Source organism: Salvelinus fontinalis, chromosome 30 (assembly GCF_029448725.1).
Source record: "Salvelinus fontinalis isolate EN_2023a chromosome 30, ASM2944872v1, whole genome shotgun sequence".
NCBI lineage: Eukaryota > Metazoa > Chordata > Actinopteri > Salmoniformes > Salmonidae > Salvelinus > Salvelinus fontinalis.
The window spans coordinates 7973968-7987682 of NC_074694.1; the positions used below are offsets into that span (position 1 = coordinate 7973968).

General features: G+C 45.8%; 1 protein-coding gene across 2 annotated transcripts in view; it reads left to right on the top strand.

Moving 5' to 3' along the window:
• LOC129828589 (striatin-like) overlaps positions 1–13715 on the top strand; it is a 153453-nt gene that overhangs the window by 48225 nt on the left and 91513 nt on the right. For both annotated transcript variants that reach the window (XM_055889641.1, XM_055889642.1), the window contains exons 3-4: positions 4620–4693; positions 10476–10554. In XM_055889641.1, the coding sequence (XP_055745616.1) occupies positions 4620–4693; positions 10476–10554 (153 nt within the window). The remainder of the gene's footprint in view (positions 1–4619; positions 4694–10475; positions 10555–13715) is intronic.

Genomic DNA, 13715 nt, shown 5'->3' on the forward strand with positions numbered 1-13715 from the left:
CTGCATCTCATGACATCTTATAGAGTATGCCCCCAAACAGGAGAAGTACCCTGCATCTCATGACATCTTATAGAGTATGCCCTCAAACAGGAGAGGTACCCTGCATCTCATGACATCTTATAGAATATGCCCTCAAACAGGAGAGGTACCATGCATCTCATGACATCTTATAGAGTATGCCCTCAAACAGGAGAGGTACCCTGCATCTCATGACATCTTATAGAGTATGCCCTCAAACAGGAGAGGTACCCTGCATCTCATGACATCTTATAGAGTATGCCCTCAAACAGGAGAGGTACCCTGCATCTCATGACATCTTATAGAATATGCCCTCAAACAGGAGAGGTACCCTGCATCTCATGACATCTTATAGAGTATGCCCTCAAACAGGAGAGGTACCCTGCATCTCATGACATCTTATAGAGTATGCCCTCAAACAGGAGAGGTACCCTGCATCTCATGACATCTTATAGAGTATGCCCTCAAACAGGAGAGGTACCATGCATCTCATGACATCTTATAGAATATGCCCTCAAACAGGAGAGGTACCCTGCATCTCATGACATCTTATAGAGTATGCCCTCAAACAGGAGAGGTACCCTGCATCTCATGACATCTTATAGAATATGCCCTCAAACAGGAGAGGTACCATGCATCTCATGACATCTTATAGAGTATGCCCTCAAACAGGAGAGGTACCCTGCATCTCATGACATCTTATAGAGTATGCCCTCAAACAGGAGAGGTACCCTGCATCTCATGACATCGTACCACACTGCCTTCTATCATCATCACCTGGCATAATACTGACATCATCATTACATCACACAGCATCATCACATGACCCTGTGACCTTTCACATTTTAATTCACCACACTGATAATGACCAGAGGGCCTGACAGCCAAAGACGTCTCTACGTCACGTCTTCAAATGACCATGAGACTTAACACAGCAGAAAATCAGAGAGGCTACAATGACCGATGACAGGGGGGATAAAGAGAGTCCCCTGATGTTGTGATGTGCCTGTACAGCGGAAGGAATGCTTTTGTTGGCTAACGGTAACTATATACACGGGGTACCAGTACTGAGTCGATTAATACACAATGAGTAACGGTAACTTGGCTATATACACGGGGTACCAGGCTATATACACGGGGTACCAGGCTATATACACGGGGTACCAGGCTATATACACGGGGTACCAGGCTATATACACGGGGTACCAGGCTATATACACGGAGTACCAGGCTATATACACGGGGTACCAGGCTATATACACGGGGTACCAGGCTATATACACGGAGTACCAGGCTATATACACGGGGTACCAGTACTGAGTCAATTAATACACAATGAGTAACGGCTATATACACGGGGTACCAGGCTATATACACGGGGTACCAGGCTATATAAACGGGGTACCAGTACTGAGTCAATTAATACACAATGAGTAACGGTAACTTGGCTATATACACGGGGTACCAGGCTATGTACACGGGGTACCAGGCTATATACACGGTGTACCAGTACTGAGTTGATTAATACACAATGAGTAACTAACTTGGCTATATACACGGGGTACCAGGCTATATACACAGGGTACCAGGCTATATACACGGGGTACCAGTACTGAGTCAATTAATACACAATGAGTAACGGTAACTTGGCTTTATACACGGGGTACCAGGCTATGTACACGGGGTACCAGGCTATATACACGGGGTACCAGTACTGAGTCAATTAATACACAATGAGTAACGGTAACTTGGCTATATACACGGGGTACCAGGCTATATACACGGGGTACCAGGCTATATACACGGGGTACCAGGCTATATACACGGGGTACCAGGCTATATACACGGGGTACCAGGCTATATACACGGGGTACCAGGCTATATACATGGGGTACCAGGCTATATACACGGGGTACCAGTACTGAGTCCATTAATACACATTGAGTAACGGCTATATACACGGGGTACCAGTACTGAGTCCATTAATACACAATGAGTAACGGTAACTTGGCTATATACACGGGGTACCAGGCTATATACACGGGGTACCAGTACTGAGTCAATTAATACACAATGAGTAACAGTAACTTGGCTATATACACGGGGCACCAGTACTGAGTCAATGCCATGCGACAGCAGAGAGAACAGTCTATGACTAGGATAGCTGGAGTCTTTGACAATTTTTAGGGCCTTCCTCTGACACCGCCTGGTATAGAGGTCCTGGATGGCAGGAACCTTGGCCCGGGTGATGTACTGGCCTGTACGCACCACACTCTGTAGTGCTTTGCGGTCGGATGCCAAACGGTTACCATACCAAGCGGTGATGCAGCCAATCAAGCTGCTCTCAATGGTGCAGCTGTGGGACTTTTTGAGAATCTAAGGGCCCATGCTGAATTTTTTTCACTGAGGAGCTTGACGTTCTTGACCCACTCCACTACAGCCCCGTTGATGTGGATGGGGGTGTGCTCAGCCCTCCGTTTCCTGTAGTCCACGATCAGCTCCTTTGTCTCTTTGAGGGAGAGGTTGTTGTCCTGGCTTCACACTGCCAGATCCTACCATCGTCGTGTCTGTAAACTTAATGATGGTGTTGGAGTCGTGTGTGAACAGGGAGTACAGGAGGGCACTCAGCACGCACCCCTGAGGGGCCCCCGCGTTGAGGGTCATTGTGGCGGATGTGTTGTTGAATAAATTAATAAATACAGGCAGCCTGCAGCAGATCCTTAATGATGATGATGATGATGATGAATAAATACAGGCAGCCTGCAGCAGATCCTTAATGATGATGAATAAATACAGGCAGCCTGCAGCAGATCCTTAATGATGATGATAATGATGAATAAATACAGGCAGCCTGCAGCAGATCCTTAATGATGATGATGAATAAATACAGGCAGCCTGCAGCAGATCCTTAATGATGATGATGAATAAATACAGGCAGCCTGCAGCAGATCCTTAATGATGATGATGAATAAATACAGGCAGCCTGCAGCAGATCCTTGATGATGATGGATAAATACAGGCAGCCTGCAGCAGATCCTTAATGATGATGATGATGAATAAATACAGGCAGCCTGCAGCAGATCCTTAATGATGATGATGGATAAATACAGGCAGCCTGCAGCAGATCCTTAATGATGATGATGAATAAATACAGGCAGGCTGCAGCAGATCCTTAATGATGATGATGATGATGATGGATAAATACAGGCAGCCTGCAGCAGATCGTTAATGATGATGAATAAATACAGGCAGCCTGCAGCAGATCCTTAATGATGATGATGAATAAATACAGGCACCCTACAGCAGATCCTTAATGATGATGATGATGATGGATAAATACAGGCAGCCTGCAGCAGATCCTTAATGATGATGATGGATAAATACAGGCAGCCTGCAGCAGATCCTTAATGATGATGATGAATAAATACAGGCAGCCTGCAGCAGATCCTTAATGATGATGATGATGAATAAGTACAGGCAGCCTGCAGCAGGTCCTTAATGATGTGTTACACCTGTACTGGCTTGTCATCTCGTTAGTCAGTATGTTACACCTGTACTGGCTTGTCATCTCGTTAGTCAGTATGTTACACCTGTACTGGCTTGTCATCTCGTTAGTCAGTATGTTACACCTGTACTGGCTTGTCATCTCGTTAGTCAGTATGTTACACCTGTACTGGCTTGTCATCTCGTTAGTCAGTATGTTGCACCTGTACTGGCTTGTCATCTCGTTAGTCAGTATGTTACACCTGTACTGGCTTGTCATCTCGTTAGTCAGTATGTTACACCTGTACTGGCTTGTCATCTCGTTAGTCAGTATGTTACACCTGTACTGGCTTGTCATCTCGTTAGTCAGTATGTTACACCTGTACTGGCTTGTCATCTCGTTAGTCAGTATGTTACACCTGTACTGGCTTGTCATCTCATTAGTCAGTATGTTACACCTGTACTGGCTTGTCATCTCGTTAGTCAGTATGTTACACCTGTACTGGCTTGTCATCTCGTTAGTCAGTATGTTACACCTGTACTGGCGTGTCATCTAGTTAGTCAGTATGTTATTTAGATGGGTGGAGTCATTTAGATGGGGGGAATCATTAAGATGGGGGAATCATTAAGATGGGGGGGAATCATTTAGATGGGGGGAATCATTTAGATGGGGGGAATCATTAAGATGGGTGGAATCATTTAGATGGGTGGAATCATTTAGATGGGTGGAATCATTTAGATGGGTTGAATCATTTAGATGGGTTGAATCATTTAGATGTGTGGAATCATTTAGATGGGTGGAATCATTTAGATGGGTGGAATCATTTAGAAAGTTAAATAAAGACACAGACTAAAAAATACAGTATTTGGAGACTGTTTAGGCCCAAAAATAAGGGGTTAAATACATTTATCTCTCAGATATTGGACAGAGATATAGGACAGAGATATAGGCCCTGGCTAGTTAACAGGAATGGCCCTGGCTAGTTAACAGGAATGCGCTGGTTAGTTAACAGGAACTGTGATCCCAAGTTATTATACTGATTAAAGTACGGACAATGTTTCTCTGTCGGGCTTAATCATCAGCATCTTTTAACAGTTGTTTCTGCTTTCTCTTCCAGGGCCAAGTACCACAAGTTAAAATATGGAACAGAGTTGAACCAAGGAGACGTGAAACCTCCCAGCTATGACTACGGTAGGCCATCTTACACCCCTCTTTACCTATGGCGGTACTAAATCCTAGAGATTGCAGCATTCACCTGAATCCTGTCTGGGTGTTTAGGCTTTTACACATATCTTATCCAATAGTTTAACCATGTATTTTCCTGAGAACTATCATGTAATAATGATAGTTGTTTCCCTGAGCTACTTAGTTATCACTTTTGCCTTATGGCAAGGTGCTCCATCATGCTGGAAAAGGCATTGTTCGTCACCAAACTGTTCCTGGATGGTTGGCAGAAGTTGCTCTCGGAGGATGTGTTGGTACCATTCTTTATTCATGGCTGTGTTCTTTGGCAAAATTGTGAGTGAGCCCACTCCCTTGGCTGAGAAGCAACCCCACACATGAATGGTCTCAGGATGCTTTACTGTTGGCATGACACAGGACTGATGGTAGCGCTCACCTTGTCTTCTCCGGACAAGCTTTTTTCCGGATGCCCCAAACAATCGGAAATGGCTTTTATTGACAATTACATGAAGTTGATGCAAAGAGTCAATATTTGCAGTGTTGACCCTTCGTCAAGAAGGGCAGCAAAGATTTTCTCTGAATCATCAGAGAAAATCTTTGCTGCCCTTCTTGACACCAGGCCATCCTCCAAGTCTTTGCCTCACTCTGCACTCACACCTGCCTGCTGCCATTCCTGAGCAAGCTCTGTACTGGTGGTGCCCCGATCCCGCAGCTGAATCAACTTTAGGAGAGGGTCCTGGCGCTTGCTGGACTTTCTTGGGCGCCCTGAAGCCTTCTTCACAACAATTGAACCGCTCTCCTTGAAGTTCTTGATGATCCGATAAATGGTTGATTTAGGTGCAATCTTACTGGAAGCAATATCCTTTCCATGTGAAGCCCTTTTTGTTCAAAGCAATGATGACGGCACGTGTTTCCTTGCGGTTAACGATGGTTGACAGAGGAAGAACAATGATTCCAAGCATCACCCTCCTTTTGAAGCTTCCAGTCTGTCTTTCGAACTCAATCAGCATGACAGAGTGATCTCCAGCCTTGTCCCTGTCAACACTCACACCTGTGTTAATGAGAGAATCAATGACATGATGTCAGCTGGTCCTTTTGTGGCAGGGCTGAAATGCAGTGGAAATGTTTTTTGGGGATTCAGTTCATTTGCATGGCAAAGAGGGACTTTGCAATTAATTGGAAATCCTCTGATCTCTCTTCATAACATTCTGGAGTATATGCAAATTGCCATCATACAAACTGAGGCAACAGACTTTGTGAAAGTCAATACTTTTGGACACGACTGTACATGTAGATAGAGTTATTAAAGTGACTATGCATAGATAATAACAGAGAGTATTTGATTAGATGTTCAGGAGTCTTATGGCTTGGGGGTAGAAGCTGTTTAGAAGCCTCTTGGACCTAGACTTGGTGCTCCGGTACCGCTTGCCCTGCAAAGGCAGAGAGAACAGTCTATGACTGGGGTGGCTGGAGTCTGACAATTTTTAGGGCCTTCCTCTGACACCGTCTGGTATAGAGGTCCTGGATGGCAAGAACCTTGGCCCGGGTGATGTACTGGGCCGTAAGCACTACCCTCTGTAGAGCCTTGCGGTCGGAGGCCGAGCAGTTGCCATACCAGGCAATGATGCAACCCGTCAGGATGCTCTCGATGGTGCAGCTGTAGACCCTTTCTGGGATAATGGTGTTGATGTGAGCCATGACCAGCCTTTCAAAGCACTTCATTGCTGCAGACGTGAGTGCTACGGGTCGGTAGTCATTTAGGCAGGTTGCCTTAGTGTTCTTGGACACAGGGACTATGGTGGTCTGCTTGAAACATGTTGGTATTACAGACTCGGACAGGGAGAGGTTGAAAATGTCAGTGAAGACACTTGCCAGTTGGTCAGCGCATGCTCGCAGTACACGTCCTGGTACAGACTCGGACAGGGAGAGTTATTTAGAAGTTATTTAGCTCGTCTGGTAGGCTCGTGTCACTGGGCAGCTCTCAGCTGTGCTTCCCTTTGTAGTCTGTAATAGTTTACAAGCCCTGCCACATCCAACGAGAGTTGGAGCCGGTGTAGTACGATTCGATCTTAGTCCTGTATTGACGCTTTGTCTGTTTGATGGTTTGTCAGAGGGCATAGCGGGATTTCTTATAAGGGTCCGGATTAGAGTCCCACTCCTTGTCCTTGAAAGCGGCAGCTCTAGCCTTTAGCTCAGTGCGAATGTTGCTTGTCATCCATGGCTTCTGGTTGGGGTATGTACGTACAGTCATTGTGGAGACGACGTCCTTGATGGCTTATTGATGAAGCCAGTGACTGATGTGGTGTTCTCCTTAATCCCATCGGAAGAATCCCGGAACGTATTCCAGTCTGTGCTGCAGAACAGTCCTGTAGTGTAGCATCTGCTTCATCTGACCACTTCTTTATTGATCGAGTCAATGGTGATTCCTGCTTTAGTTTTTGCTTGTAAGCAGGAATCAGGAGGATAGAATTATGGTCAGATTTGCCATAATTTGTGTGTGGAGTAATGATGGTCCAGAGGTTTTTTATTTTTTTTTACTTCTGGGTTCACATTTAACATGCTGATAGAAATTAGGTTAAACTGATTTAAGTTTCCCTGCATTAAAGTCCCCGGCCACTAGGAGCGCCGCCTCTGGATGGGCGTTTTCCTGTTTGCTTATGGCCTTATACAGCTCATTGAGTGCGGTCTTAGTGCCCGCAGCGGTCTGTGGTGGAATGTAGACAACTACGAAAAATACAGATGAAAACTCTCTAGGTAGATAGTGTGGTCTACAGCTTATCATGAGATACTCTACCTCAGGTGAGCAAAACCTTGAGACTTCCTTAGCTATCGTGCACCAGCTGTTGTTTACAAATATCCATAGGCCCCCGCCCCCCGTATCTTACCAGAGGCTGCTGTTCTATCCTGCCGATAAGGTGTATAACCCGCCAGCTGTATGTTGATATTGTCGTCGTTCAGCCACGACTCGGTGAAACATTTTTATTTTTATTTATTTATTTTATTTTACCGTTATTTTACCAGGTAAGTTGACTGAGAACACGTTCTCATTTGCAGCAACGACCTGGGGAATAGTTACAGGGGAGAGGAGGGGGATGAATGAGCCAATTGTAAACTGGGGATTATTAGGTGACCATGATGGTTTGAGGGTCAGATTGGGAATTTAGCCAGGACACCGGGGTTAACACCCCTACTCTTACGATAAGTGCCATGGGATCTTTAATGACCTCAGAGAGTCAGGACACCCGTTTAACGTCCCATCCGAAAGACGGCACCCTACACAGGGCAGTGTCCCCAATCACTGCCCTGGGGTATTGGGATATTTTAGACCAGAGGAAAGAGTGCCTCCTACTGGCCCTCCAACACCACTTCCAGCAGCATCTGGTCTCCCATCCAGGGACTGACCAGGACCAACCCTGCTTAGCTTCAGAAGCAAGCCAGCAGTGGTATGCAGGGTGGTATGCTGCTGGCATAAGATATTACAGTTTTTAATGACCCGTTGGTAGGATATATATACGTGCTTTCAGTTCGTCCCATTTATTTTCTAGCGATTTAACGTTAGTTAACAGTTCAGAAATGCAGAGGCAGATCCTCACAAGGCACCCCGATCTCTTTCCGTGAAATTTGTTTCTTTCTCCCGTGAATGACGGGGATGAGGGCCTGTACGGATGTTTTTAGTATATCCTTCCCGTCCGACTCATTAAAGAAAAATTATTCGTCCAACTCGTTTTTATTTTTATTTTTATTTTTTTTATTTCACCTTTATTTAACCAGGTAGGCTAGTTGAGAACAAGTTCTCATTTGCAACTGCGACCTGGCCAAGATAAAGCATAGCAGTGTGAACAGACAACAACACAGAGTTACACATGGAGTAAACAATAAACAAGTCAATAACATGGTAGAAAAAAGAGAATCTATATACAATGTGTGCAAAAGGCATGAGGAGGTAGGCAATAAATTGAATAATTACAATTTAGCAGATTAACACTGGAGTGATAAGTCATCAGATGATCATGTGCAAGAAGAGATACTGGTGTGCAAAAGAGCAGAAAAGTAAATAAATAAAAGCAGTATGGGGGGTGAGGTAGGTAAATTGGGTGGGTAGTTTACAGATGGACTATGTACAGCTGCAGCGATCGGTTAGCTGCTCGGATAGCAGATTTTTAAAGTTGTTGAGGGAGATAAAAGTCTCCAACTTCAGAGATTTTTGCAATTCGTTCCAGTCGCAGGCAGCAGAGAACTGGAAGGAAAGGCGTCCAAATGAGGTTTTGGCTTTAGAGATGATCAGTGAGATACACCTGCTGGAGCGCGTGCTACGGGTGGGTGTAGCCATCGTGACCAGTGAACTGAGATAATGCGGCACTTTGCCTAGCATAGCCTTGTCGATGACCTGGAGCCAGTGGGTCTGACGACGAACATGTAGCGAGGGCCAGCCGACTAGGGCATACAGGTCGCAGTGGTGGGTCGTATAAGGTGCTTTAGTAACAAAACGGATGGCACTGTGATAAACTGCATCCAGTTTGCTGAGTAGAGTATTGGAAGCTATTTTGTAGATGACATCGCCGAAGTCGAGGATCGGTAGGATAGTCAGTTTTACTAGGGGAAGTTTGGCGGCGTGAGTGAAGGAGGCTTTGTTCCGGAATAGAAAGCCGACTCTAGATTTGATTTTGGATTGGAGATGTTTAATATGAGTCTGGAAGGAGAGTTTGCAGTCTAGCCAGACACCTAGGTACTTATAGATGTCCACATATTCTAGGTCGGAACCGTCCAGGGTGGTGATGCTAGTCGGGCGTGCGGGTGCAGGCAGCGAACGGTTGAAAAGCATGCATTTGGTTTTACTAGCGTTTAAGAGCAGTTGGAGGCCACGGAAGGAGTGTTGTATGGCATTGAAGCTCGTTTGGAGGTTAGATAGCACAGTGTCCAGGGAAGGGCCGGAAGTATACAGAATGGTGTCGTCTGCGTAGAGGTGGATCAGGGAATCGCCCGCAGCAAGAGCAACATCATTGATGTATACAGAGAAAAGAGTCGGCCCGAGAATTGAACCCTGTGGTACCCCCATAGAGACTGCCAGAGGACCGGACAACATGCCCTCCGATTTGACACACTGAACTCTGTCTGCAAAGTAGTTGGTGAACCAGGCAAGGCAGTCATTAGAAAAACCGAGGCTATTGAGTCTGCCGATAAGAATATGGTGATTGACAGAGTCGAAAGCCTTGGCCAGGTCGATGAAGACGGCTGCACAGTAATGTCTTTTATCGATGGCGGTTATGATATCGTTTAGTACCTTGAGCGTGGCGGAGGTGCACCCGTGACCGGCTCGGAAACCGGATTGCACAGCGGAGAAGGTACGGTGGGATTCGAGATGGTCAGTGATCTGTTTGTTGACTTGGCTTTCGAAGACCTTAGCTAGGCAGGGCAGGATGGATATAGGTCTGTAACAGTTTGGGTCCAGGGTGTCTCCCCCTTTGAAGAGGGGAATGACAGCGGCAGCTTTCCAATCCTTGGGGATCTCAGATGATACGAAGGAGAGGTTGAACAGGCTGGTAATAGGGGGTGCGACAATGGCGGCGGACAGTTTCAGAAATAGGGGGTCCAGATTGTCAAGCCCAGCTGATTTGTATGGGTCCAGGTTTTCCAGCTCTTTCAGAACATCTGCTATCTGGATATGGGTAAAGGAGAAGCTTCGTTGTTCTGTTGTCCAGAAGCTCTTTTCGGCCATAAGAGATGCTGTGTTGTGGTTTAATGTTTATGTGATAGTTGCTCAGCATATTTCTCTGTGTGTCTCTGTCCACAGATGAGGTGATTGAGAATGAGACTCCTGGGTCCTTGAACAACCAGCTGTCCTGGAAACAAGGCCGCCAGCTCCTCAGACAGTGAGTTACTATACTATACCACTAACCCTGGTAACAAGGTCCTCAGCTCCTCAGACAGTGAGTTACTATACTATACCACTAACCCTGGTAACAAGGTCCTCAGCTCCTCAGACAGTGAGTTACTGTACTATACCACTAACCCTGGTAACAAGGTCCTCAGCTCCTCAGACAGTGAGTTACTATACTATACCACTAACCCTGGTAACAAGGTCCTCAGCTCCTCAGACAGTGAGTTACTATACTATACCACTAACCCTGGTAACAAGGTCCTCAGCTCCTCAGACAGTGAGTTACTATACTATACCACTAACCCTGGAAACAAGGCCGCCAGCTCCTCAGACAGTGAGTTACTATACTATACCACTAACCCTGGTAACAAGGTCCTCAGCTCCTCAGACAGTGAGTTACTATACTATACCACTAACCCTGGTAACAAGGTCCTCAGCTCCTCAGACAGTGAGTTACTATACTATACCACTAACCCTGGAAACAAGGCCGCCAGCTCCTCAGACAGTGAGTTACTATACTATACCACTAACCCTGGTAACAAGGTCCTCAGCTCCTCAGACAGTGAGTTACTATACTATACCACTAACCCTGGTAACAAGGTCCTCAGCTCCTCAGACAGTGAGTTACTATACTATACCACTAACCCTGGTAACAAGGTCCTCAGCTCCTCAGACAGTGAGTTACTATACTATACCACTAACCCTGGTAACAAGGTCCTCAGCTCCTCAGACAGTGGGTTACTATACTATACCACTAACCCTGGGAACAAGGTCCTCAGCTCCTCAGACAGTGAGTTACTATACTATACCACTAACCCTGGTAACAAGGTCCTCAGCTCCTCAGACAGTGAGTTACTATACCACTAACCCTGGTAACAAGGTCCTCAGCTCCTCAGACAGTGAGTTACTATACTATACCACTAACCCTGGTAACAAGGTCCTCAGCTCCTCAGACAGTGAGTTACTATACCACTAACCCTGGTAACAAGGTCCTCAGCTCCTCAGACAGTGAGTTACTATACTATACCACTAACCCTGGTAACAAGGTCACCAGCTCCTCAGACAGTGAGTTACTATACTATACCACTAACCCTGGTAACAAGGTCCTCAGCTCCTCAGACAGTGAGTTACTATACCACTAACCCTGGTAACAAGGTCCTCAGCTCCTCAGACAGTGAGTTACTATACTATACCACTAACCCTGGTAACAAGGTCCTCAGCTCCTCAGACAGTGAGTTACTATACCACTAACCCTGGTAACAAGGTCCTCAGCTCCTCAGACAGTGAGTTACTATACTATACCACTAACTCTGGTAACAAGGTCACCAGCTCCTCAGACAGTGAGTTACTATACTATACCACTAACCCTGGTAACAAGGTCCTCAGCTCCTCAGACAGTGAGTTACTATACTATACCACTAACCCTGGTAACAAGGTCACCAGCTCCTCAGACAGTGAGTTACTATACTATACCACTAACCCTGGTAACAAGGTCCTCAGCTCCTCAGACAGTGAGTTACTATACTATACCACTAACCCTGGTAACAAGGTCCTCAGCTCCTCAGACAGTGAGTTACTATACTATACCACTAACCCTGGTAACAAGGTCCTCAGCTCCTCAGACAGTGAGTTACTATACTATACCACTAACCCTGGTAACAAGGTCCTCAGCTCATCAGACAGTGAGTTACTATACTATACCACTAACCCTGGTAACAAGGTCCTCAGCTCCTCAGACAGTGAGTTACTATACTATACCACTAACCCTGGTAACAAGGTCCTCAGCTCCTCAGACAGTGAGTTACTATACTATAACACTAACCCTGGTAACAAGGTCCTCAGCTCCTCAGACAGTGAGTTACTAAACTATACCACTAACCCTGGTAACAAGGTCCTCAGCTCCTCAGACAGTGAGTTACTATACTATACCACTAACCCTGGTAACAAGGTCCTCAGCTCCTCAGACAGTGAGTTACTATACTATACCACTAACCCTGGTAACAAGGTCACCAGCTCCTCAGACAGTGAGTTACTATACTATACCACTAACCCTGGTAACAAGGTCCTCAGCTCCTCAGACAGTGAGTTACTATACTATACCACTAACCCTGGTAACAAGGTCCTCAGCTCCTCAGACAGTGAGTTACTATACTATACCACTAACCCTGGTAACAAGGTCCTCAGCTGCTCAGACAGTGAGTTACTATACTATACCACTAACCCTGGTAACAAGGTCCTCAGCTCCTCAGACAGTGAGTTACTATACTATACCACTAACCCTGGTAACAAGGTCCTCAGCTCCTCAGACAGTGAGTTACTATACTATACCACTAACCCTGGTAACAAGGTCCTCAGCTCCTCAGACAGTGAGTTACTATACTATACCACTAACCCTGGTAACAAGGTCCTCAGCTCCTCAGACAGTGAGTTACTATACTATACCACTAACCCTGGTAACAAGGTCCTCAGCTCCTCAGACAGTGAGTTACTATACTATACCACTAACCCTGGTAACAAGGTCCTCAGCTCCTCAGACAGTGAGTTACTATACTATACCACTAACCCTGGTAACAAGGTCCTCAGCTCCTCAGACAGTGAGTTACTATACTATACCACTAACCCTGGTAACAAGGTCCTCAGCTCCTCAGACAGTGAGTTACTATACTATACCACTAACCCTGGTAACAAGGTCCTCAGACAGTGAGTTACTATACCACTAACCCTGGTAACAAGGTCCTCAGCTCCTCAGACAGTGAGTTACTATACTATACCACTAACCCTGGTAACAAGGTCCTCAGCTCCTCAGACAGTGATTTACTATACCACTAACCCTGGTAACAAGGTCCTCAGCTCCTCAGACAGTGAGTTACTATACTATACCACTAACCCTGGTAACAAGGTCCTCAGCTCCTCAGACAGTGAGTTACTATACTATACCACTAACCCTGGTAACATGGTCCTCAGCTCCTCAGACAGTGAGTTACTATACTATACCACTAACCCTGGTAACAAGGTCCTCAGCTCCTCAGACAGTGAGTTACTATACTATACCACTAACCCTGGTAACAAGGTTCTCAGCTCCTCAGACAGTGAGTTACTATACTATACCACTAACCCTGGTAACAAGGTCCTCAGCTCCTCAGACAGTGAGTT